This window comes from Typopeltis vanoorti, chromosome 2 (assembly GCF_054136105.1).
Source record: "Typopeltis vanoorti isolate ZY-2024b chromosome 2, IOZ_Tvanoo_1.0, whole genome shotgun sequence".
NCBI lineage: Eukaryota > Metazoa > Arthropoda > Arachnida > Uropygi > Thelyphonidae > Typopeltis > Typopeltis vanoorti.
Window position 1 is genome coordinate 13,892,287 of NC_143550.1, and position 23,838 is coordinate 13,916,124.

General features: G+C 34.2%; 1 protein-coding gene across 2 annotated transcripts in view; it reads right to left on the reverse strand.

Moving 5' to 3' along the window:
* Positions 1–23,838, reverse strand: part of LOC150108836 (putative receptor-type tyrosine-protein phosphatase mosPTP-1) — a 902,991-nt gene that overhangs the window by 110,127 nt on the left and 769,026 nt on the right. For both annotated transcript variants that reach the window (XR_016549344.1, XM_090403658.1), the window contains exon 16: positions 17,339–17,473. Coding sequence is in view for 1 of the 2 variants with exons in the window: in XM_090403658.1 (XP_090259784.1) it covers positions 17,339–17,473 (135 nt within the window). In the remaining variant the exon portion in view is untranslated. The remainder of the gene's footprint in view (positions 1–17,338; positions 17,474–23,838) is intronic.

The window sequence follows — 23,838 nt, forward strand, 5'->3', positions numbered from 1 at the left end:
AATGTCTTCTAAGAGATTACTAAATATTGTCTTGAATGGAATCACTAGAGAAAGATCATCAAGAGGCAGACCAAAAAAGAACCATTACAGTCTTTGAAGGAAAGGTCACAATTATCAAGCTTCAGAGAGAGATGACAGAAATCGCCAGAGATAGAGCTAAATGACAAATATTTCATATGGTAATAAACCCATCATCTGACGGATGATAAAGACGACTCATACTTGATGTTTAACAAGTGCTTCTCCCTAGTCAGCCTTTTGTTCTACAAACTGACCTTTCCATTAAGGTAACAAAAAGATCACATCAAGTACTCAGAATATGATTAAGATGGCTTCGTATCCGATGCCAATGACATTAGTCACTGGTATGGGATGCAAGATTCAAATACAATTTTTTCTTCTTGTAAACATGTGATACATTACTTCGATATCCAAGTCTCAATTATTCAGACTGTATAGCTATATCTCAGTTTTGAGAAGTGATTATCATAAACTGTCACTTAAATTAAAAAATAAATAAACATAAATAGAAAAAAGAGTATACAAGTAACCCTCGCTTATCACGGATGTCAGGTTCCATAGAAATGCTGCGTTATATCAATCGCATTATGTGAGACTCAGATCACAGAAAAAAGTAGGGTTATGTTCTGAAATAGTTTTATTTTTTTTAAATTATATAAACAACAACATATATATTTATTTAATTCAGGTAATTCATATAAAAGTTAAGAAAACAAACTTTGAAACCACACATCATATAAAATTATAAATTGTACGTAAACTTCATTGCACATAATGCATAAATGTCTTTGGCAAAATAAAAAAAAAGTGCATATTTTAATCTTCATCACTGCCTTCAAAAATAACATTTTGTAGATATTCTTTATGTATGAGTGACCGCACGTCATCATCACTTGAAATCTCTTGGACATAATTTGTATAATTCTCATTGCATATTTCGGCTGGTTTAGTTATCAAGTCAGTAATATGACCTTGCTTACCACTATTGATGAAATTTTTATTAAGTTCATAATATGGAGCTAAACAAATATCCAATTGTCTCGTGAATTTTCCGGCGTGCTCCATTCAGGAATCATTATCTGTAAAATAACTTCCTTGCCAAGTCCAATCCTTCTGCCAATTTCTTTAAACTGAATTCATTAAGGGATTCATCACAATCATAATCCTTGGCAGAACTTTCCCCTCCATTTGGTTCGATGTCATCTATTAACTGTACCAGTTCCTCCTCATTTGAATCTGTTTCCCCATCAATTAATTCACTAATTTCGTTTTCAACCATATTGCAAAGGCCCTCTCCACCAAAAATGTGTGCGACGTTTATTATACAACTTACCTCTTCATCCACTGGAGGTACGTTCTCGTACCTCCAGTTTGTCAAAGAACAATTTCAGGCCATATTTTTTTCTAGCAAGCATTCAGTGTAGAGGGTTGTAATTCCTTAATGGACAGAGAAATAATTTTCACACAATTCAATATTGAAAACTCTTTCCACGTTCGAGGCAGAGCCATGTTTGAATTCCATTTTTGCCAAAATTAATTGAAATGTTTGATGAATATAATATGACTTAAATGTTGATATTATTCCTTGGTCGAGTGGTTGAATAAGTAAAGTAATATTAGGCAGCAAAAAAGTTATTGTAATATTCGTATGGCTTAAATTTGTTTGGTGGCCTGGTGCATTATCTAAAATTAGTAGAATTTTGAAGTCGATATTCTTTTTCTTTGTGAAACTTTCTACATCGAATTCAAAAACACTTGAAAAAACAATTTTCAAACATGCTAGCTATAACCTGCTAAAGGGTATTTCTCTAATATAAATTCACTATTTATAACTACATGCACAACAATAAACACTTTATGCGGTAAACAATTGACGCTACACACACACCAAAATATATATATGTACATGCGTGCTAAAGAGTATTTCCCCTAATATAAATTCGCCACTTATAATTGCATGCATGATACAGACAGACACAAATTTAAAGAAGATAAAATTTGATTTTTAAGTTGTGCGGTAAAAAATATATGAAAAGATAGGGGTTACTCAATTTGCAGACCGCGTTATATTGAAACCGCGGTGTATAAGTACTGTGTTATACGAGGGTTACCTGTATATATATATATATATATATATATTAAGGATACCAAGTAATTTTATAAACGTGGTTTTTTTACTCCTTTTCCCAAGTAAGCAAAACAGTTAAGCTTGTGCCTGAATGTAGTTCAAGTCTAAAGGTAGTGCAACACTAGGGCAACTCGTTGTAAAGGTAGGTAAAGCTCTGATCGCTATTCTTAGTATTTCCCATAATATAAAACACATCTCACTAAGAGATGTATACTGTTATACATTATGGGTGTGTGTGTGGGGGGTCACTACCCAGACCAATTTCAACCTTTTTTGAGGTCTCCTCAGAGAATAGCTAGACCCTGAAATACCAAGGTTTTTAGTAATATAAAGTCTTATCAACTTTACCTATACAAGTTGCTATAAGGTGCTTTTACTTTTAATAAGAAACTCTGGATGAGATAAAGATGTTAAAAGTTTTTTTTACCTTGGGGATAATATATATTAAGGATACCAAGTAATTTTATAAACATGGTTTTTTAACTCCTTCTCCCAAGTAAGCAAAACAATTAAGCTTGCGCCTAAACATAGCATACCTTGAAATACCTTGGTATCCTTAATATATATTATCCCCAAGGTAAAAAACTTTTAACATCTTTATCTCATCCAGAGTTTCTTATTCAAAGTAAAAGCACCTTGTATAGGTAAAGTTGATAAGGCTCTGTATTACTAAAAACCTTTGGTATTTCAGGGTCTAGCTCCTCACTGAGGAGACCTCAAAAAAGGTTGAAACCAGTCTGGGTAGTGACCCCCCCCCACACCCATAATGTATAACAGTATATATCTCCTAGTGAGATGTGTTTTACATTATGGGAAATACTAAGAATAGCAATCAGAGCTTTACCCACCTTTACAATGAGTTGCCTAGTGTTGCACTACCTTTAGACTTGAACTACGTTCAGGTGCAAGCTTAACTGTTTTGCTTACTTGGGAGAAGGAGTAAAAAAAACCATGTTTATAAAATTACTTGGTATCCTTAATATATATTATCCCCAAGGTAAAAAACTTTTAACATATATATATATATATATATATATATATATATATAACTCTTGGATTAGATAATTTTGGCAGCTGATTGATTTTCTTTTATACTCTAACAGTCTGTTCTCCACTTCTCTTACAGTTGTGACTATGGCCCAAGGTAAAAGCATGGCTTATCACTTTTTAAATGCTTTTTACCATCTCTCACAATACCCATATAAAAATGGCAAAATACTAAAGGGAAAACTTTTTTTTTTATAATAAACATTAATTTTTTTTACTGAGTTTGATATAAAAATTTCTCTGAAGTTTAAAGTATAGTATCCCAAAATCTCAAAGTTTTCTGAACTGGCTAAAATTCATAAAAGTTATCTTAGTAGTGAAAACAGTTTCTTCTGTTAGAAAGATTTTGATTTAAACACCACATTTGGGATACAAGAAACATTTATTTCTAAAAAACATTTAATCTAAAAAAAAGTGAAGTAATGGAAAATATCATTAATTACAAATAATGCCATTCAAGTACTGGAATATTCTAGACGATGCCACATGGCCTACACTTTACCAGTTTTACAGAGATGGGCTATTCTTGCTTCAACATGACAATGCACTATGCCATAAGCACACTCCATTTCAACATTGTTTCAGGATATGGATATACAGAATTTGGAGCGGCCAGCTCAAAACCCCGAACTCAATCCTATAGAGGCCCTTTGGGATGAACTTGAACATCGGATTCGGGTTAGAACGACACATCCAACTTCTGTGTCTGAACTGACCACTGCTTTGCTGGAGGAATGAAAAAATATATCTGCAACTAGTTCACTGAAAGTTTTCATTTCATTGAAAGTGTGCCAAGGAGGGCCAACTCCTTACTGATTGTGCAATAAATGAAGTATTGTCTAAACAGCTGGTGTCCAACACTTTTTTTTTCCAGATAGGGTATATGCTACATTTTTTATGTGACTCCCATCCATGAAAAATAAAAAATTGTCAACATTGTTTAAAAAACAATATAGTACATTAACACCATGGGTCAGCAAAGATTTATTTATTAACTTATACTAGGAATTCTGACTTAGCATCCAATCCTCATCTTCTCATTGTGCACTTCATTAGTAGGTATCCAACTGGATAGATACTGAATAAACAAGGATAAACAGGCAAGTTGGGATTTAGTTGATGAAATTAGTTGGATGGAATAACAAGATTAAATATCATTCTGCATAGAGTACCCTACTCGAGTACTCCAGTTCCCTACCTCAACGGTTTCTGTCAGGGAAAAGTCAGCTATTCGTGAAAAAGCTAATCATTCACTGAGAAGTCAGCTACCAAACAAGCTTTCACTTAACATCAATAGAATTCTAGATAGATAATCATTAAGAAGTATCAGCAGAAAAGAAGTGGAAATAGCAGACGAAACAAGGAACAACCATCAATATAACTGGTTTTACCAACAAGAGAAACAGGTGCGATTCTGCTAAATAACAATTACAAGATGTTATATTCAGGCAACAATGATCATAGTTATACTATCGAATACTAAATATGAGGATAACATTCTTGAATACTGGCCAGTTTTAAGTAGAATGATGAGGGTAAACATCAAAACTGAAAATAGTAAAATGAAAGTCATCTGTGCCTACAGTTCCACAGAAGGTTCTACTAAGGAAGGAAAGAATGGCAGAATTTTTCAAATCATTAGAGAAAGCAGCATAAAGAAAAAGGAAAAGTTGGTTCTTGTTGGAGATCCAAACAGCATAGTAGGAAAATGAATACCACACATATAGAAATATTTGGGAAAAATTTGAAGAAAAGAGCAAAGTTAATAATGATGGTAAGTACCTATTGGATTTCTGTTCAGGACATAGAATAGTCATGCTGCAACATAAAGATATGCACAAATTAATGTAGAGAGAAGACACAAGATAATATTCATTTCATTCTCACCACCTAACTGTCACTTGCTATTGAAACACTTTTGATACAAACTCGTCTTCCATAAATCCTTTAATTTTCACAACAAATACATCTCACACACATTGCACTGTACAAAAAAAAAAAAAAAAAAAAACGACATTATTGTACTTAAACAAAACAAATAAACAAAAAACAAACAAAAAAAAAACATTTAATTACAAACTAAACAACTCATTCAATCACACACCTGTATAAAGCTTAACCTAATATTATTAACTAAAACATGAAAAAAATTACTTGTCTTTCAGCAGAGGTAATAACAACACAAGGAAATATTACTTTGAAAAATTGTTAAATGAAATAAGAAGTGACTAAGAGTGGCAGAAAATTTCCAAGAGGAATACAAGCATACCAATACTTGAGATAGGAAAAAACAATCAACGAACATGAAATGTTGAAAGGTAGCTGGAGTAGATAACAACTAAAAATGCTCAAATATGGAGGTCTAAAAGTTTTACAGTGGTTGGGCATCACTGCATAATTCAGGTCTGGTTAGGTGGCTGAATTCTAGATAATTAAGTAAACATACCAGCCACTGAATTAGAAATTTTTATACAATACCATGTTGGACCTCCTTTAGTGACTGCCAATATATATCTTCTTCAATTCCCTGTGCATAGTTTGGTAAGATATGGGTTGGGAACAGCTTTTATTAAATGCTTCAGTTAATTGCTGCACATAGGAAGTTCTGTTTGTCCATATAAACCTTCTCAGGCGACGCTGATCTTGTTCCTGACAGACTGTCTTAGGACTACAGTTACACCTCTTAGACAAGCAATGTGGGTTATTTTTCCACTGATTAACCATCCAAGATATCTAACCTTTAGAGAAACCAGTCAGCTCTGCTGTTTTCAAAATTGTGGCTCCAGCCAGTGGGTACCCACAAATAAGTCCTTTATCAAACTCTGAAAGATCCTTTGTTTTTTTTTTCATTTTGATCAACACTATTGCCAATTTGACCAGTAGCATTCTTAAGATAGTTGCATAGACAAGTGGTGATGCATATGACTAAGCATTTTGCATATAAGCTGCGTATGTGATGTTTATGTATATCTGCATAAAGGTTTCTAATTCAGTGCCTGGTATGTGTAGAATACTTATACTGCCCATCTATAAAATGAGAAATGAAAACTGAATTTTCCTACTCAGTGTTCCAGAAGATTTATGAAGCATACTTGAGAATAAGCCAAGAAAAATTGTAGTAGAGAAAGAAAGAGCAAGCAGAGTTCAGCAGTCAAATCAAATAGGGATTGCCATGATTTGTGCTTTACAAGATATAGCATAGAAATCATAAAATATAACATTCCATATTTTTAAGTTGCATAGATATGGAAGAGGTATACGATAAGATACCAAAACAAAAGCTATTCAAAACTCCACCATATATAGAGCAATACCTAGTCTGTAATTAAGTTGTTAGTTAATAGTCAGAATTGAAGATGTTAAAAGTTTATTTTTCACTTGGTTAGACTATAATAAATTTAGTTTAATCCTTTATCCAAGTGTGTGCAAACAAAGTTTGTGCCTGAAAGTATCTTCAGGACTGGGGTAAAGTGATACAACACCGGGCAACTCCTTGCAAAGGTGGAGCAAGCTACCAACACTCCTATCTCAGTATCTCCCATAATGCAAAACACATCTCCTTGTGGATGTATAATGTTATGCATTAAGGGAAGGGCCACTAACCAGACTAGTTTCGACCTTTATTGAGGTCTCTTCAGTGGGAGCCAGGCCCAAGTGGAGATACCAAGGCAGAAGCATTAGCAAGGTCAAAGGATTAAACTAAATTTATTATAGTCAGAATTGAAGGAAGTATGTGACAGTCAGTCTGTGAAGACAGTCTGATGTAAAATCAGATGCAAGACAAGGGTTGAAACTATTTTCATCATTCATCACCTATATGGATCAAATTATGAAGGAAAGTGACATTAAACCTGATATCAAAATTGGAAATATCAAACTTTAGCTTTTCACTTCATGTAGATGTTATACTCTAAAATAAATCCAGTAAAAGTCTTCATATTCTTTAACTAAACTGAGTAAGTGCTGTAACAAGTTTGATATTAAAATCAACAATAAAAAGACCAAAATTGAAAATAGACAGGAACAGTGAAAAGATTCCACTGCATCCTTCTGAATTGGAACCTAGAGAACAAGTAAAATACTTAAGCTATTTAGACACAATTTCTAGTGGAGATGGCAAATTATTATTATTATTTAGACAGGTATCTCCATGGAGTCAAAAAACCCATCACAGGAAACCCACACTATCTATTATTCACACAATACTTATCATATATCTCCTTAAATTTATTCACTGTTTGGTATCTCACAACCATTTCTAGTTCTATTCTCCAAGTAAAGAACATAGTCCACACATCCTTATAACCACACTCTTAGATAACTAAATGTGACCCCTTGTTCTTCCTCTACTTCCCATGTATTGAAAAATTTCTTTTAGGTCAATCTTATCCTTTTAGAAACATAACTTTCTATCATATCTCACCCATCTGTCAGCTAAACTCACTCTATCCTCAAAGGGAGCATTTCACAGACCTGTCACCAGCTTAGTGACTCAATTCTGAATCTTCTCCACCTCTTTCTGATCCCCAAGAAATGCGGGTGACCAAATCTGTGCACAATAGTGAACATGTGACAGAATCATAGTCTTATAAAGAGGGATAATAACCTATCATTAGTTGTCAAAGTGTTCTTCACCATCCAAGTAATCCTCTGAGCTATTTTGCCAACCCATGCAATATGTCATCTGAATTTCAAATCTCTAACCATCATCACCCAAAAGACCCTTGCCTCATCAATTTCCTGTAATCTAGTACCATCAGTATATGTATGTAATCTTATGTAAGTGATTTCATTACCTTACATTTTGTAACATTAAATTGAAAATGAGTGTCCTTTGCTCACACTGCCCAATTAATTTAAATCATCCTGCAGGATATCTACATCATTTCTTTTTTTTTTTTTTTTTTTTTCAATATTGCCATCACCAGTTTCTCATCATCAACAAACACCAGAATACTCCCCCCCCCCAAATCTTCCACTGTATCAGTAATGTACATATTAAAGAGCAGTGGTCCTTGTGGAGAACCCTGGGACGCTCTGCTAGTCACCCTCATTCACCTTGATTCCACTCCATTATAAACTATCCTATACATGCCACCAGGAGAGAGAAATTTAATATTCCATTATATCTGTATTTTAAAATTCAGATTTTATCGAAGAAAATGTATACGTTACATTTAAAAATGATGATATTCTGGTCAAATGTGATTACACAATCCAAAAATGTGGTTTGAGATTTTTTTTTTGGAAATTAACTCCTGTGTTGGGAGTTTATTTTTCACTTGGTTAGACTATAATAAGTTTAGTTTAATCCTTTATCCAAGTGTGAGCAAACAAAGTTTGCGCCTGAAAGTATCTTCAGGACTGGGGTAAGGTAGTGCAACACCAGGCAACTCGTTGCAAAGGTCGAGAAAGTTTCTCCACCTTTGCAACGGGTAAGGTAGTGTAACACCATGCAACGAGTTGCCTGCTGTTGCACTACCTTACCCCAGTCCTGAAGATACTTTCAGGTGCAAACTTTGTTTGCTCACACTTGGATAAAGGATTAAACTAAACTTATTAACTCCTGTGTTAACATTTGACATTTGAAAAATTCCTTATTTTTATTTTTTATTTTTTTAAATAACTTTTGCTGGAGCATGAGAAATCATAAAGATCATATTTCTCCCTTTTCTTACTATGTGCAAGGTACTGAATATTCATTAACAATCGCAGATTGTTCCCTCTCCACTTCATCATCATCATCATCAAATTCCTGCCATGTATCCTCAAGGAGTGTACAGGATATGATAGTACTACATGAAAAATTTACATCATTACTAACTTCCTATCTACAATTTTCCTCCAAATCAGTCTGTTACTTGTCAATACTCCAACATTATCAGATCTCATATTTCTATCGTCTAAGGCACTTTGGATTGTATCAATCCACCTATATCTTGGTCTACCTCTGGGTCGTTTTCCTGCCAACCTGGCAGAGAACACTTGTTTGCTAATCTTTCCTCATCCATTCTGTTTAAGTGACCGTACCACCTGAGATTAGCTCTGCTAACACATCCCTGGATGCTGACAATGTCAAGTTCTTTCCTAATATCCTCATTTTTAATATGATATTGTCATTGATACCATCTTCATGCCTATAATCTTTCTCAGGACTCTCATATCTGCGGTCTCTAGTCTTTGGTCAAGTGTTTTACTTCTAACCCAGCGCTCAGATCCATAAGTTAAAACTGGTTTGAACACTGTTTTGTATACAGCTAATTTAGTGTTCCAACTATTTTCTCTCTTATTCCACATGAATTAATTCAATTGACTTCATACCATACCAGCTTTGATGATTCTGTTGTCTATTTCTATAGTTAATTTACCATCCTCACTAAAAATCGTGCCTAAGTAACTGAAATGTTTTACTTGTTCCACAGGTTCTCATTCACAACACAGTTGACATTTTCAATGATTCTGCCTATTTTCATTGTCTTTGTCTTTTTATTGCTGACCTTCATACCATAGCTTTTACAACAGTTATTCAATTTAGTCAGAGAGTCTTGCAGACTTGTAGCAGATTTATTTAGAAGTATAACATCATCCGCATAAAGCAAAGAGCTGACATTAACATCTCCAATTTTGATAACATGTTTAATATCACTTTCCTTCATAATGTGATCCATATAGATAATGAATAACAGAGGGGGATAATGTACATCCTTGTCTCACACCAGATTTAATATTAAACCATTTTCCTGTAATTCCTTCAATTCTAACTGCTGACTTACAACTCAAATAAAGACTAAGTATTGCTTGATATAATGCCCTACTGACAGCATATAACTGTAGCTTTTTGAATAGCTTCTCTCTTGGCACCTTTTCATATGCCTTTTCCAAATCGACAAAACTTAAATACAGATCTCTGTTATATTCCCATGATTTCTCCACTATTTGTCGCAAAGTGAAGATCGGATCTTGACAGCCTCTATTTCACCTGAATCCAACTTGTTCTTCGCCAAGCTTTTCTTCCACAATTCTTCTCAACCGTTTCTCAAGTATACTTACATATATCTTACCAGGAACACTCAGTAGGGATATACCTCTGTAATTCTCACATTCAGTTTTATTTCCCTGTTTATATATGGGTACTATGAGAGCTCTACTCCAATCATTGGGAATTCATCCCTCTGTCTAGGCATTCTGAACTATGCAGTGCAGCCACTGTAAGAATTTTATACCACCACACTTCAGCATTTCTGGTTGAATGTCATCTACTCCTGCTGCCTTTCCATATTTCAAGCCTTTGATGCCTTTTTCTACTTCAAGTATGGATATGTATTCCTGACTGCATGCCTGGTCAGTGTTTTTTAATCACTGTGCTGTCATCACTGCTTGTTTCATTTAGCAGTTTTTCAAAGTAATTACTCCATACTTCAAGGATATCTTTATCTCCCGTTTTCATGTCACCTTTACCATCTCTAACTCCTTTTACAGCACTCTTTTCTAAATTCCTAAGCCTCTTCAACAACCTCCAGAATTTTTTGCTACCTTCTTGATATTTATTTTCTATGTTCTTGCCAAAGTCCTCCCATGACTTTTGTTTTGCTAGTTTTACACACTGTTTAGCTTTCTTACATTTGTCTCTGTATTCTCTAAGAGCACAAGCTGACTTATTTGCCAGGAACTTTTGATATGCTTTCTTCTTTTCCTTCACTGCCTCTAACTTCCTGTGTCCACCATGGAGTTCTAATTTTTCTATCCTTGCAGACAACTTCACCACATACCTCTCTAGCTGAATCAATCAGGGTTTTCTTCAAGGCTTGTCACTGAATCTCCAAGGTTTGGTTCCTGTTCTCAAACTCTTTCATTTTTTCTTCAATAATCTTTGTGTATTTTAGCCTACAGTTCACATCTGAGAGATGGTCAACTTTTATTTGCTTTAAAACTTTCTTACATGTTATTCTTTTCAATATGAAATTCAATTATATCCTGCTCAAGACTAAATAGTGATCACTTCTCATTTCAAATTCTCTGTACACTCTGGTGCCCTGCAACAGGGAGAAAACATCACTGTCAACAATAACATAGTCAATGAGATTTTTCTTATTCCTTGCCTCTTCTCTCCATGTGAATTTGTGCACATTTTTATGTTGAAACATGGTGTTAGTAATAACCAATCCATGTCCTGAGCAGAAATCCAACAGATATTTGCCATTATTATTAGCTTTGCTCTTTTCTCCAAATTTTCCCAAAATATTTTTGTATGTCTGACAATCATTTCCTACTCTGCTATTTAGATCCCCAACAAGGACCAACTTTTCCTTTTTCATTGTGTCAGTTGGTTTTTCTAAAGCCTCAAAAAATTCCTCCACTTCTGCCTTAGTAGAACCTTCTGTGGGACCATAGGCACAAATAAGTCTCATTGTCTAGTTCCCCATTCTCCTATTTGCCCACATTACTTTACTTGAGACTGTCTGCCAATCAAGAAGATTAGCCTTGTATTTTGTGTTGAATACTATGGCTACTCCTTCTTTTCCTTGATTGTCATTACTTTAATATAACATTTTGTATTTATTGCTCAGAAAGATCTCACCAGATTTTGTTCTTTTTTGTTTCAGTCACCCGTATTATGTCGATCTGGTACTTATCTAATTCCTCAGCTAGCTCCATTTCTTTTCCATTCAGGCTTCTTATGTTGATGGTATCGATCTTGAACTCTGGTGATGTTGAGTTGGGGTGAGTTTTAGGATTTGTTCCAGTAGCTGACTTTTCGCTGTTCACCCTGGTTCTCTGGCGAAAACAACAGGGGCCTTGTTTAACCGGGTGACGCCCCAGCCGGCATGAAATTTTGTCATGTTGTACCATCATTTTGTATTTTGGTTTAACCAATAAGAATACAATTTGGTCGGCTAAATCCCAAATTGCCAGCCCATCCTCGTTCTTTCAGTATCCAGGTAGATACCCAACAGGGTGCACCACGAGAAGGTGAGGATTGGAAATTAGGTCAGAAGCCCTGGTCCGTTCTCCGCATTCCTTTAAAGGCTATGTGGAGGTCTCCTCTCAGTTATACAGCTTTGACCCTTAAGCATCTCACTTCTTCCCCTCAAAATTCAATTCTTGTTTCTAATTGAAGATGTAATTGTGTCACTGGAAAACTATGAGATACCTTTTAGTAAAGAAGGAATGGAAACCCATTCTGCACCTATATAATTTAAAATGCTATAGTTTATAATTTATAAAATTCAATGGCTTTTTTGATCAAAAATTCTGTCGAAACAGATGACTGGCTTCATAATTAAATCTTCTTTTACATTAGAACTTTTTCCACACAGAAGATTCTATTCCTTTACTAATAAAATATTTTCTGCCAATGCTGTTTCTATAGTCATTACAATCTCAGAGAAATAAAAGTGGTATCAGGAAACAAAAGTCAAGTTGGTCGGTAGCCAAAGTGACTATGTGGTAGACTAATATTGTCATGTAGTCCTGCTGATCACTTGGCTATTTTTTTATGTGAATTCAACTCATGAACAGTAATAAACCTATAAGGAATAAAATAACTCTGAAACTCTTCTCTAAAGATATGGAACATTTTCATACTGCTTATATGCAAATCTCTTCAAAGATATGAGGACTTTCAGGACTTCATAACCTAGGCTTAGTTAATTATCCTAGATGAAGATGTCAGGGTTTTCCAATTTTAAACAGTTGAAACAGTAAGAAAACATTGCATATGTTCTCCCATCTCCACTTATGAAAAGTTGTAAATAATTAACACATTACTTCTTACAGTAGTAGGTTAAGAGATTTATTATATTTATTTTTTGTATTTTTTTTTAAATGTTTAGATAATCCAGAAACCTTGCTTTTTTTTTTTCAAGAACTTTTCTCAAGCCACTTCAGACTTCTAATAAGTGAGGCAGTAGTCTCAACACTAAGTGTTAAAATTCAATCTCTCACCTAAAACCACTTACAAACATCCATGCCAATGGCAAAATTCAAATCTGCTGTCGGTTGGAGAGCAAGTATGCTAATAACATGGCAATTAGGTCAGCAGCACATTCTCTAATAAACATATTAACAGATATGAACTTGTTAATCAAGCGAAACCAGATTCTAGCTGTCTCTTGCCTATACATTTGTTAATTCTGGTTGAGATCATACAATGAGGAAAATCAAGAATATTAGACAACTTAGATCATAAAAAAAGCTTTTATGTGGTGATTAAGTATATTTTGGGTGAATGAGATTCATTCCTCTGATTCATATTCTATCTAACTATATTTAATTTCCAAGAAGTTATGAGAGGTCAGACAGCACACTACACGAAATCTTTAGAAAAGAGCAAATTTGCAATATGAAACTTTAAGGATGATATCAGACCATGGAGAGAAAAAAAAACTTATTAATAGTTGTATATTTATCAGAATGAGTGGATGGAAGAGGACCAGAGAACTATAACAGGTTGTTCAATGTGTGTGAAGCTGAAACAAATATGAATAAATGGTGGCTGGACATGTCTAAAGAGGAAGGAATTTAATAATGTGTTATATGATAAAAGTAGTGTGAAAATGTCTATCTAAAATAAATGTTCGAAAAACTAAACATTATATTCTTTGCTTCTGCACACACACAAGCAACAGATTTTAGGGAGTTTTCAAAGCAACCACAGGTTAACTGATATAGTCAATTGTATATTTCAGTTAAATGACCAGCAAAATAGATTTTCCAATGCAATTAGATAAATTATTATTATATTATGTTGAAAAAGAAAAGAAAAATATCCAGTTTTATAATATTCAGGGAAAATGTGGCATGCTCATCACATGTAAAAAATATGTTCCTAGAAAGTGCCTCCTCTATTCCTGCCTACAGCCAGGTTTCTGTGAACAACATTAATATCTGTTCAAATGGAGGAATCATCCTCAGGTTATTTATCTCAGAAACTAACTCAGATTTTTCATCCTGCAAAACAGATCAGAAGAACACGTAACACACTGGCCTCATAGGCTTAGTTTTTTCATCTGTAATTTCAAACAACCAAAAGAATGAAACAGAACACCTCTGAAAGCTTATGAGTACCAAGAAATACTGGAGGTAAAATTATCAAGGAGAAAAATGATAGTTGTTTGAATCAAGGTACACTTAATTCTCACAGTGACTTCACTACAAACTAGTAAAAAAAAAAAAAAAAAAGTCCTACAAATTTTCATAGCAACAATGCCATTTTAAAGGAAGTTCACTACAACAAACTATTCCTTACTTTCTGTATCAGCTGATACTGTTTTGTATCAGTTCTATAATAAGGATTCATTACACAATCAGTCCACGACTAACGATAGAGTTCCATTCCAATGATCCCATGGTAGATTGGAAATTACCATATAAACCCTCATTAATATACCCAAATGTAAAATGTGTAGGTCTGGTTATGTTATATTTTAAACCAATTTTACTATTTGTTTATAGTGATGTAATACAATTTACAAATTACAATATAAAATTACTATGTACAGTACCGTATTACATAATGAAACATTCATGTACAGGGCTTTTGTATACTTACCAATAAATGAATCATCCAGGAATCAACTGGATGATTTATCACAGAAGGCAAGAGAAGCTAGGTAATCAACAACAGATTCTTCTAATTTGGGAATTGCAGCAAAGCATTTCATAATGGTTCAACATAAGCATAATTTATGGAAAGTTTGAGCTTATATTCAGGGAGGTGAGCGATGGGAGTGGACTTCCTTAAAAATATATACATTGTGCTCAATTTAGTCTGCACAGGTTTTCCTTTTCTTTTCTGCATACATTTCTCTGTAACAATTAATTGCAGCTTGCATCATAAGCACCTCTACCAATCTCACCCCCATTTTGGGGGGGGATCTAAGTGTCTTCCTATTCTGTTTTTTTCCTCTCATCTTCAATTTTTTTGTACGTTCTACTTATTCATTGTCGCCCTCCAATTCTTAGCTGGCATTATCTTACCAAAAATTTCTTGTAAGGCTTGTCTTTGTTGAATCTTGTGAATGTATGAACATGTATTTTCAACACCATTCACGCACTTTGCTGTTACCTTACTCCATATTGCATATACATTCTTATACAATACAAGCTATCATATTCCTTTTTAAAGTCTCTGAGAGCTTACTCACCATCAGTGGCAGCAATAGCTTGAGAAAAACAATTTCTTAAATATATGGCTTGAAGGCAGTAATAATATCCTGGTTCATGAGTTGCAGGAGTGAGATTGTATTCAGTGAACACATTAATGGATGGTTGTCGTAATTATGAGTGGTCACAAGTCGCATACATCATAGGTCAAGCACTGATTGTATGATCAACCCTCATTACGATAAGCTTGTTTGTGGAAATTTGCTATAGTGAATTTTCTTTAGATAGAATTAATGTTTTGGGTGGGACATTCTGATCACCCGAGTATGCTATAATGAGTTACCTACTCTATTAACAGAGGGAAGTTGAAGATTTGGCAGAATCATTGTTCTTAAGCCAGCTAGCTAAGCTAATGCCTTTTTATTCCCTTATAGGGAGTAGGTGAGGCCTTTTAACCCAATCTAGCTTTTGGAGACTGAGTGGGTCGTTCAATCTCTACTGGCAACCAATCAGAGATAGCTGGCCCATGACTATCACTAATTATAAGCCACCACCGATGAAGAGACCGGCAAGCAAGTGCTGCCATCTCTCAGTACCTAAACCCTAACAGGATATGTTACTGTCTGAATTAACACGTTCGCTGCCAACTACGAGTATACTCGTAGTTGGTATATGAGCCACACAAGCCAGCTATGAGTATACTCGTATGACGCTTACCGCCAGAAACAAGATTACCCGTACTGACCTTGAAGAAGTGAAAATGCTTGGCTTGTGGAGCTAGCAGCAAAACTGTGTATACTCAAAAAAAGGTATATGCTCCACACAAGCCAACGAGTATACTCGTATGTCGCTTACCACCGGCAACGAGATTACCTGTACTGACCCTGAAGAAGTGAAATTGCTTGGCATACGGGAACAAACTATCGCGAAGTAGCGTGGCAGCGAACGTGCTAATGTGGGTGCTACAGTCAATTTTCTTGAGTTCAACCGTAGAACCAACATTAATTCTTTGAGTTGAGATTTTAACTGCAATTTCAGCATTCTTTATCAAATGTAATTCCTACTATGAGCGGTTACAAAACCTATAGCACATAGTAGGGGAGGGGGGATTATCAAAAAGAAAGAAGGAACCTGTTCATATGTGGAGAAAGGATTAAATACCACCCAAGTCATATTATGTTTGTGATAGCAATAGGAAAAGCTGTACCACAGGTGTAAATGGAAGATGACAAATACTGAAAAAACTAGGTACATTCAATAATTTGGGGATTTTTGGGATCTCGAAAGTAGTTTTGTTCAAAACAAGATAACTTTACTTTTGTATTACTCATAATCCAATAAATTCTATTAGCCTGTCAAAGCAGTTTCTTTTATTTTCAATAAGCAGTTTTTCAGAATAAGTTGGTAATCTTATAGCATGTATAGCAAATATGTCAATACTGGCCTTTCTTTAAACTGAACAGATCAAAATTTTTGTCTTTCCTTCAAATGGCTGTAGCTGTAACTGCTATAAATATGAATAAGTTACAGCAGGACTCCACATAAGAATGCATCTTCTGAAGCTAGTTTTAAATTATTCTGAATGAATAAAAAATTAAAAATTAGTGAATTAAATATCAAGCTGCTGCAACTGTAGAGAAATGTACAGCAAAAATAAAATTTGAATAATAATTTAATTGATAACTTGCTTAAATGAGCAATTAAAACAAGTTATTACAACATTTTAATATTCAAACATGCCAAGATAAAACAAATTAAAAAAATAATACGAGTTTATAAGCATCATAAAACACGAACAATAAATATTAAGCAGCATGCTTAAAAAATATATATAAAATAAAATAAAAAAGACTGCATAGGAGCTGTAAATGAATTTGGTACACTGATGTCAATGTAGATTCATATGCAATAATTGTATCAACCTACATTTCTATCAACAGATTCCAGGAAAGAAATTCTTAAAAAATGTAATCATTAAATAAGGCTAACTCCTGAAACTTTCAAAACAAACTTAGCAAGTTGGTTATTAAAACTTACCCTTCCCCTTTCAACAAGATTAGTAATCATGACAATTATGAACACTCGTTGTTCCCAGATCATTCTCCAATAATCATCAAAGGTTGATGGTAATGGGCCTTGAGTTCCAATGTAGGCCCTGGATTTACAATATCCCTTAAAAAAATTCACTATCATAAATAGTTGTTTAATAGTTTTAATGGATATTAAGTATATAATTTAAAATCAAGTTTATTTTTTATAATCATATTTCATTTCCAAATCACACTTTTAAGTACAAAGCAAAACATCATCACTTAACCAACCAAATGGCTGATTCTGCTTGTGGATAAAACAGATATCAGTGGCTACCATTTCTTGTGGATGTAATTTGTTTGTCTAAGCTTTTAAAATCTATACACACAAGAATACTGACTCGACCACAATAAGATATGAATGCAATCTTTGGACACGTTCCTTGTATTGCACATTATCATGTGCATGTGGACATGGGATATATTGGTTCAGTTTTGGTTGTACCTAGAACATATTTACTGGATGGAATTTAATTATATTGGCATTTAAAATCAGTACTGAAATCTGCTGAGTAATATGCATTTTTGTTTCAAATGGTTTATTTATTGTGGCAAAACAAATTTATATGTTATGTCTACACAGTACATAAAGCCAAAAAGAGGATCAGTTTCATAAAACACAGACTTTTGACACTTTTTTTTTCCACACAAAATTCAACACTAAATGTTATCAAAACTCTGACAATTATGAAGACTATAATATCAAAAGTTGCTGCAATGAATTTCAATAATAGATTCAAGACTGACTGATGAAAACTCCTTCCTCTAAAATAGCACAGATTTTAGTGAAGACAGCAAATTAAATTTTGAAATAGACAACAGAATAAGCAAAGCTGGCATAGTGGGGAGTCAGCTGAATACATTTATATGGAATAAGAGAGAAATCCGTCAAAACATTAAACAACTGTCTGACCACATATCCGAGACCCTAATCTGGCAACGTGCCAAGAAGAGTCAATTCACACTAAAGGGGAGGGAAAGAAATAAAGGATGAGCGAATTGGTCACCAACACGCAAAATCACATGCTTTATGCATAAAATCTTCCAACTGTTATACAAACAAAATAGTTACCACTTTAAAAATGACTATGTTCATAAAACAAAAGTTAATTTTCCGACGTGTAATAATAAACAACTCACCCAACAAGACAGATTGATTACCCTATTATCGGAATGGATTCTCCTTCTTCTGACATGCGCAGAAGTGTCGAAGGGTCTCGCATCTGTGGGTGTACAGTAGCAGTATACAAGACAGTGCTCAAAACCAGTTTTTGACAGTTGGGCTTGAAATAAAGAACTTAATCAAAGATTGGAGACCATAGATATGAGAGTTCTGAAAAAGCATAGAGGAGTGAAGTGATGGCATTAATGGCAGAATCATATTAAAAATGAAAATATTGGGAAGGAACTCAATGTTGTTAGCATTCAAGGAATATGCGAGTAGAGCTAATCTAAATCAGATGGCTGAAGAAAGGTTAGCAAAACTGATGTTTGATGGCATGAAAAAGATCCAGAGAAAGACTAAGCTCTAGGTGTACTGATTCAGTCAGGAGGCCCTTAAAAGACTGAGATGTTATATACAACAGTATTGGAGCACTGACAAGTAATAGACTAATTTGGGAAAAAATTGTTGATAGGAGATGAATAATAATTTAAACTTAATCATACAGTGCTGTCATAGATCCATATATCAGGAAATTGATGACTACGACAACAACCTTATTTAACCAAGCAGGAGTAAACAAAAGTACATGAAATATCTCTATAACTAGGTAACTTATGTGTGTATGTGTATAGGGCAGGCATCATTTTACCCAGTGTTCATAAAGTGAATCATTCATAAACTGAGGTAAATTATAATGTGTTTAAATGAGATAGGTTCCTTCATTCTGAAAACTGATTTCTATGAGTTAATAATTTTGTAATTTTTATAAAGAATTATTATTACTTTATAATTATACACATGAATAATGTTTATAAATGGCATAAGACAATAAGTTATAAATTAAAGTAAAAATCCTGTACAATAGAATGACGCTCACCAGTTGCGATATGTAAAATCACTTCTATTTTTTCCTGAACGGTAAGTGCTTTACTGTTATTTTTTACTGAGGAAGATATGGAATTAACTATATGTTTACAAGGCATTTTTAATTTATTGTTTAAATACTAATATTAGTAAAACTTTCACTTCTTAAGCAGTCATTACAATGTGGTTCACAGTGGACCAAAATGTAAATAAACCCTTTTTTGTAATCTCTACACACAATGACACAGAACATAAAACAATTACAAACACTGCCAACATGCTGTATACATTTATTTCTGTCTTTCGTTTGGGTTCATTTACGTGTTTTGATTTTTTACTGTTGATTTTGAAATGTTCATTAATTTGAATCTTCATAAACAGAGGAAACATAAAAGAGGCCTTCCTCTCTCTTTCTCTGTACACACACACACACACATCATTATGGAAAGATTCACTATCCAGAACAGTTTTAAATGCTAGTCCCCACTAATGAGATTTCATAGTCTTGTCAGCTAGACCTGGAATCACTGAGGAAAAAACAATGAATCATTCACGAGTCATTTACAAGTTGTAGTTTGGCATAGTATGACTTTTGCTCTCCTTGTGTCAATAATCCTTAAACCATCGATCATTTACAAACGATTATTTCAGAGGGATAATCATTTGTAAATGCTGCAGTCTCTAGTATTATCCAATTTGGTTCTGTTCTTTAAGATTAGTCCAAAAGAAATAGCTGCCCCAATTAACCAGATTCTACTCTATAAATTAAATACTTTGTGAGTGGGGGGGGGGGGATTAAAAATTATGAATATCCCTATGGTTAAATAATTAAAATGGTAATTTCATATATGTTTATGATAATGAAACCATTTACTATCAGACTAGTTGTATTTTAGACACAAATTTGTTTTACTAATTTAGCTGTTTAATGAGGTGAACAGAATTCTGCGCGCGCGCGCGCACACACACACACACACACACACACACACACACACACACACACACACACACACACACGAGTCATTTAGAAGTTGTAGTTTGCCATAGTATGACCATAGGTTGTACAGAATTTTATGACAGTAATAAACAAAAAGTTGCATCATTAACTTCCTACCAACAATTTTCTTCCAAATTAGCCTTTCATCTGTCAACATTCCAATAACAGATCTTATATTTCTCTTCTAAGGCATTTTTTACTGTATCATAGAACCTATATCTTGGTCTTTTTCCTGTCAACCTGGCAGAGAACACTTGTTTTGCTAATCTTTAAGTACCATACCACTTGAGATTAGCTCAACACATTCCTGAATGCTAACGATGTCACAAAATGTGATACTGCCTATTGCCATCTGTTCAGTCCCCCTAATCTTTCTTAGGACTCTCATATATGTGGTCTCTAGTCTTTGATCAAGAGTTTTATTTTTAATTCACTCTCAGATCCATAAGTTAAAACTACTTTGAACAATGCCTTGTATATAGCTAATTTAGTGTTTGAACTAATCTCTCTCTTATTCCATATAAATTTATTTAGCTGGCTCCCTACCATACCAGCTTTGCTAATTCTGCTGTCTATTTCCAAATTTAATTTGCCATCTTCACTAAAAAATTGTGCCTAAATAGCTGAAATGTTTTACTTGTTCCATAGGTTCTCCATTCAGGATGCAGTAAATGTTTTCAATGTTTCTGCCTATTTTCATTGGCTTTATCTTTTTTTATTGGTGATTTTCATACCAAATTTATTACAGCAGTTATTCAATCTAGTCAAGGTATCATGCAGACTTAATTTCTGGATTTAATTAGGAGTATAACATCATCTCCATAAAGTAAAGAGCTGGGATTAACATCAATAACAGTGGAGATAATTTACATCCTTGTCGCACACTGGACTTAACATCAAACCATCTTCTTGTACCTGCTTCAATTTTAATTGCTGATTTATAACTCAAATAGAGACTATTTATTGCTTGATATAATGACCCATTTTTACATCATATAACTGGAGCATTTTGAACAGCATTCCTCTTGGCACCTTGTCATATGCCTTTTCCAGATCTACAAAACTTAAACAGATCCTTGTTATTTTCCTACGATTTCTCAACTAATTGTCTTAAAGCAAAAATCTGATCCTGACAATGTCTATCTGGCCTGAACACAGCTTGGTTCTTCTTGAAGCTTCTCCTCCACAATTTTTCTTAGCCATTCCTTAAAAATACTTGAATAAATCTTACCAGGAACATTCAGTAGAGAAATTGCTCTATAATTCTCATATTCAGTTTTCTTTCCTTTTTTATGGATGGGTACTATGAGTGTTCTACTCCAATCATTTCGAATTCGACCCTCTAAATTATGCAGTGTAGCCACTGTAAATTATTATTACTACTTGACACCTCCAGGAAGTCCAAGGACTCATCGAGGGAGGGCACCTACTCTACAACTCTGTCTCCACCACTCAATCCACCAACTACACCAATGCCATCTACTGCCAACCACTACTATTTTCACAGGCATTATACCTCTATATGTTAGCATTTCTGATTGCATATCATCTACTCCAGCTGCCTTTCCACATTTCAGGTTTGTGATAACTTTTTCTACTTCAAGTAGATATATATTCAAGATGGTATTTCTGTTGAGTGTTTTCTACCACTTTGCTATCACTACTTGTTTTATTTAGCAATCCTTCAAAGCAATTACTCCATACCTTAATCTTTATCTTCAGTTTTTATTTCCCCTTTGTCATCTCTAATTTCTTTTACAGTACTCTTTCCTCCATTTTTGAGCTTTTTTAACAGTCTCCAGAATATTTTAACACTTTCCTGATATTTATTTTCTATCTTCTAGCAAAGTCTTCCCATGACTTTCGTTTAAGAGACTAATTTTACACAGTGTTTAGCTTTCTTATATTTTTCTCTGTATTCTCTAAGAGTATAAGCTAATTTACTTGCCAGGAACTATCAATATGATTTCTTCTAATTTTCCTTGATTGCCTTCTTTAACTTCCTGAGTGCACCATGGAGTTCTGATTTTTCTAACCTTGCAGATTGAATCAATCAACTTTTTCTTTAGTGCTTGCCACTGTACTTCCAAGGTTTGGTTCTTGTTTCCAAGCTCTTTCAGTTTTTCTTGAATAATGTTTGTGTATTTGAGTCTACACTTCACATCTGATAGTTGTTCAACTTTCATTCATTTCAAAACTTTCTTACACATCCTTCTTTTCAATATGAAGTTCAATTTTATTCTGCTCCACACTATATGGTGATCACTTCCTATTTCAAAATCCTCTATATATTCATATCCTGAATGAGTGGGAAAACATCAATGTCGACAATAACATAATCAATGAGACTTTTCTTATCCCTTGCATCTTCTCTCCATGTGAATTTGTGCACATTTTTATATTGGAACATGGTATTAGTAATAACTAGTCCATGACCTGAGCAGAAATCTAGCAAGTACAGGTATAGTACGCCCACACTTTGGAGAGATGTCATTGGGTCAGTGCCAAAAAGAGTCAATTCATGTTGAAGGGGAGAAAGAAATAAGGCAATGTACGAATTGGTTACCAACACGTGAAATCACGTGCTTTAAACGTAAAATCTTCCAACTGTTATACAAGTAAAATAGTTACCAGTTTAAAAACGACAATGATCATAAAAGAGAAGTTAATTTTCCAACGTGTAATAATAAACACTCATTCCACAATACGGATTGATTACCCTATTATCGGAATGGATTCTCCATGCCAGAAGTGTGTAAGGGTGTCATATCTGTGGGCGTACTATACTTACCATTATTGTTAGCTTTACTCTTTTCTCCAAATTTTCCCAAAACATTCTAATATATCTAGTAATCACTTCCTACTCTGTCCAACACTAGTCCCCACTAATGAGATTTCATGGTCTTGTCATTCTAGACCTGTGGTATCAGTGTTTAGATCTTCACCGAAGACCAACTTTTCCTTTTCATTGTGTCAGCTGCCTTCTCTAATCCTTGAGAAATTACTCCACTTCTTCCAGTGGAACCTTCTGTGGGACTATAAGCACAAATAAGTCTCAATGTCCAGTTCCCAATTTTGATATTAGTCCAAATCACTCTACTTGATATTGCCAGCCATTCAAAAAGATTATCCTCATATTTAGTGTTTAATATTATAGCTATTCTTTCTTTTCCCTGATTGTTAAGGCCTGAATATAACATCTTTTATTTGTTGCTTAGAAAGATCTCACCTGTTTTTGTAATTTTTCTGTTTTGGTAACACCTGTTATGTCAATCTGGTACTTATCCAATTCTTCTGCTAGCTCCATTTCTTTTCCATTGATATTTCTTATGCTGATGGTACCAATTCTGATCTCTACTGATGTTGAGTTGGGGTCTGTTCAAGTAGCTGACTTTTCGCTGTTCACCCTGGTTCCCTGATA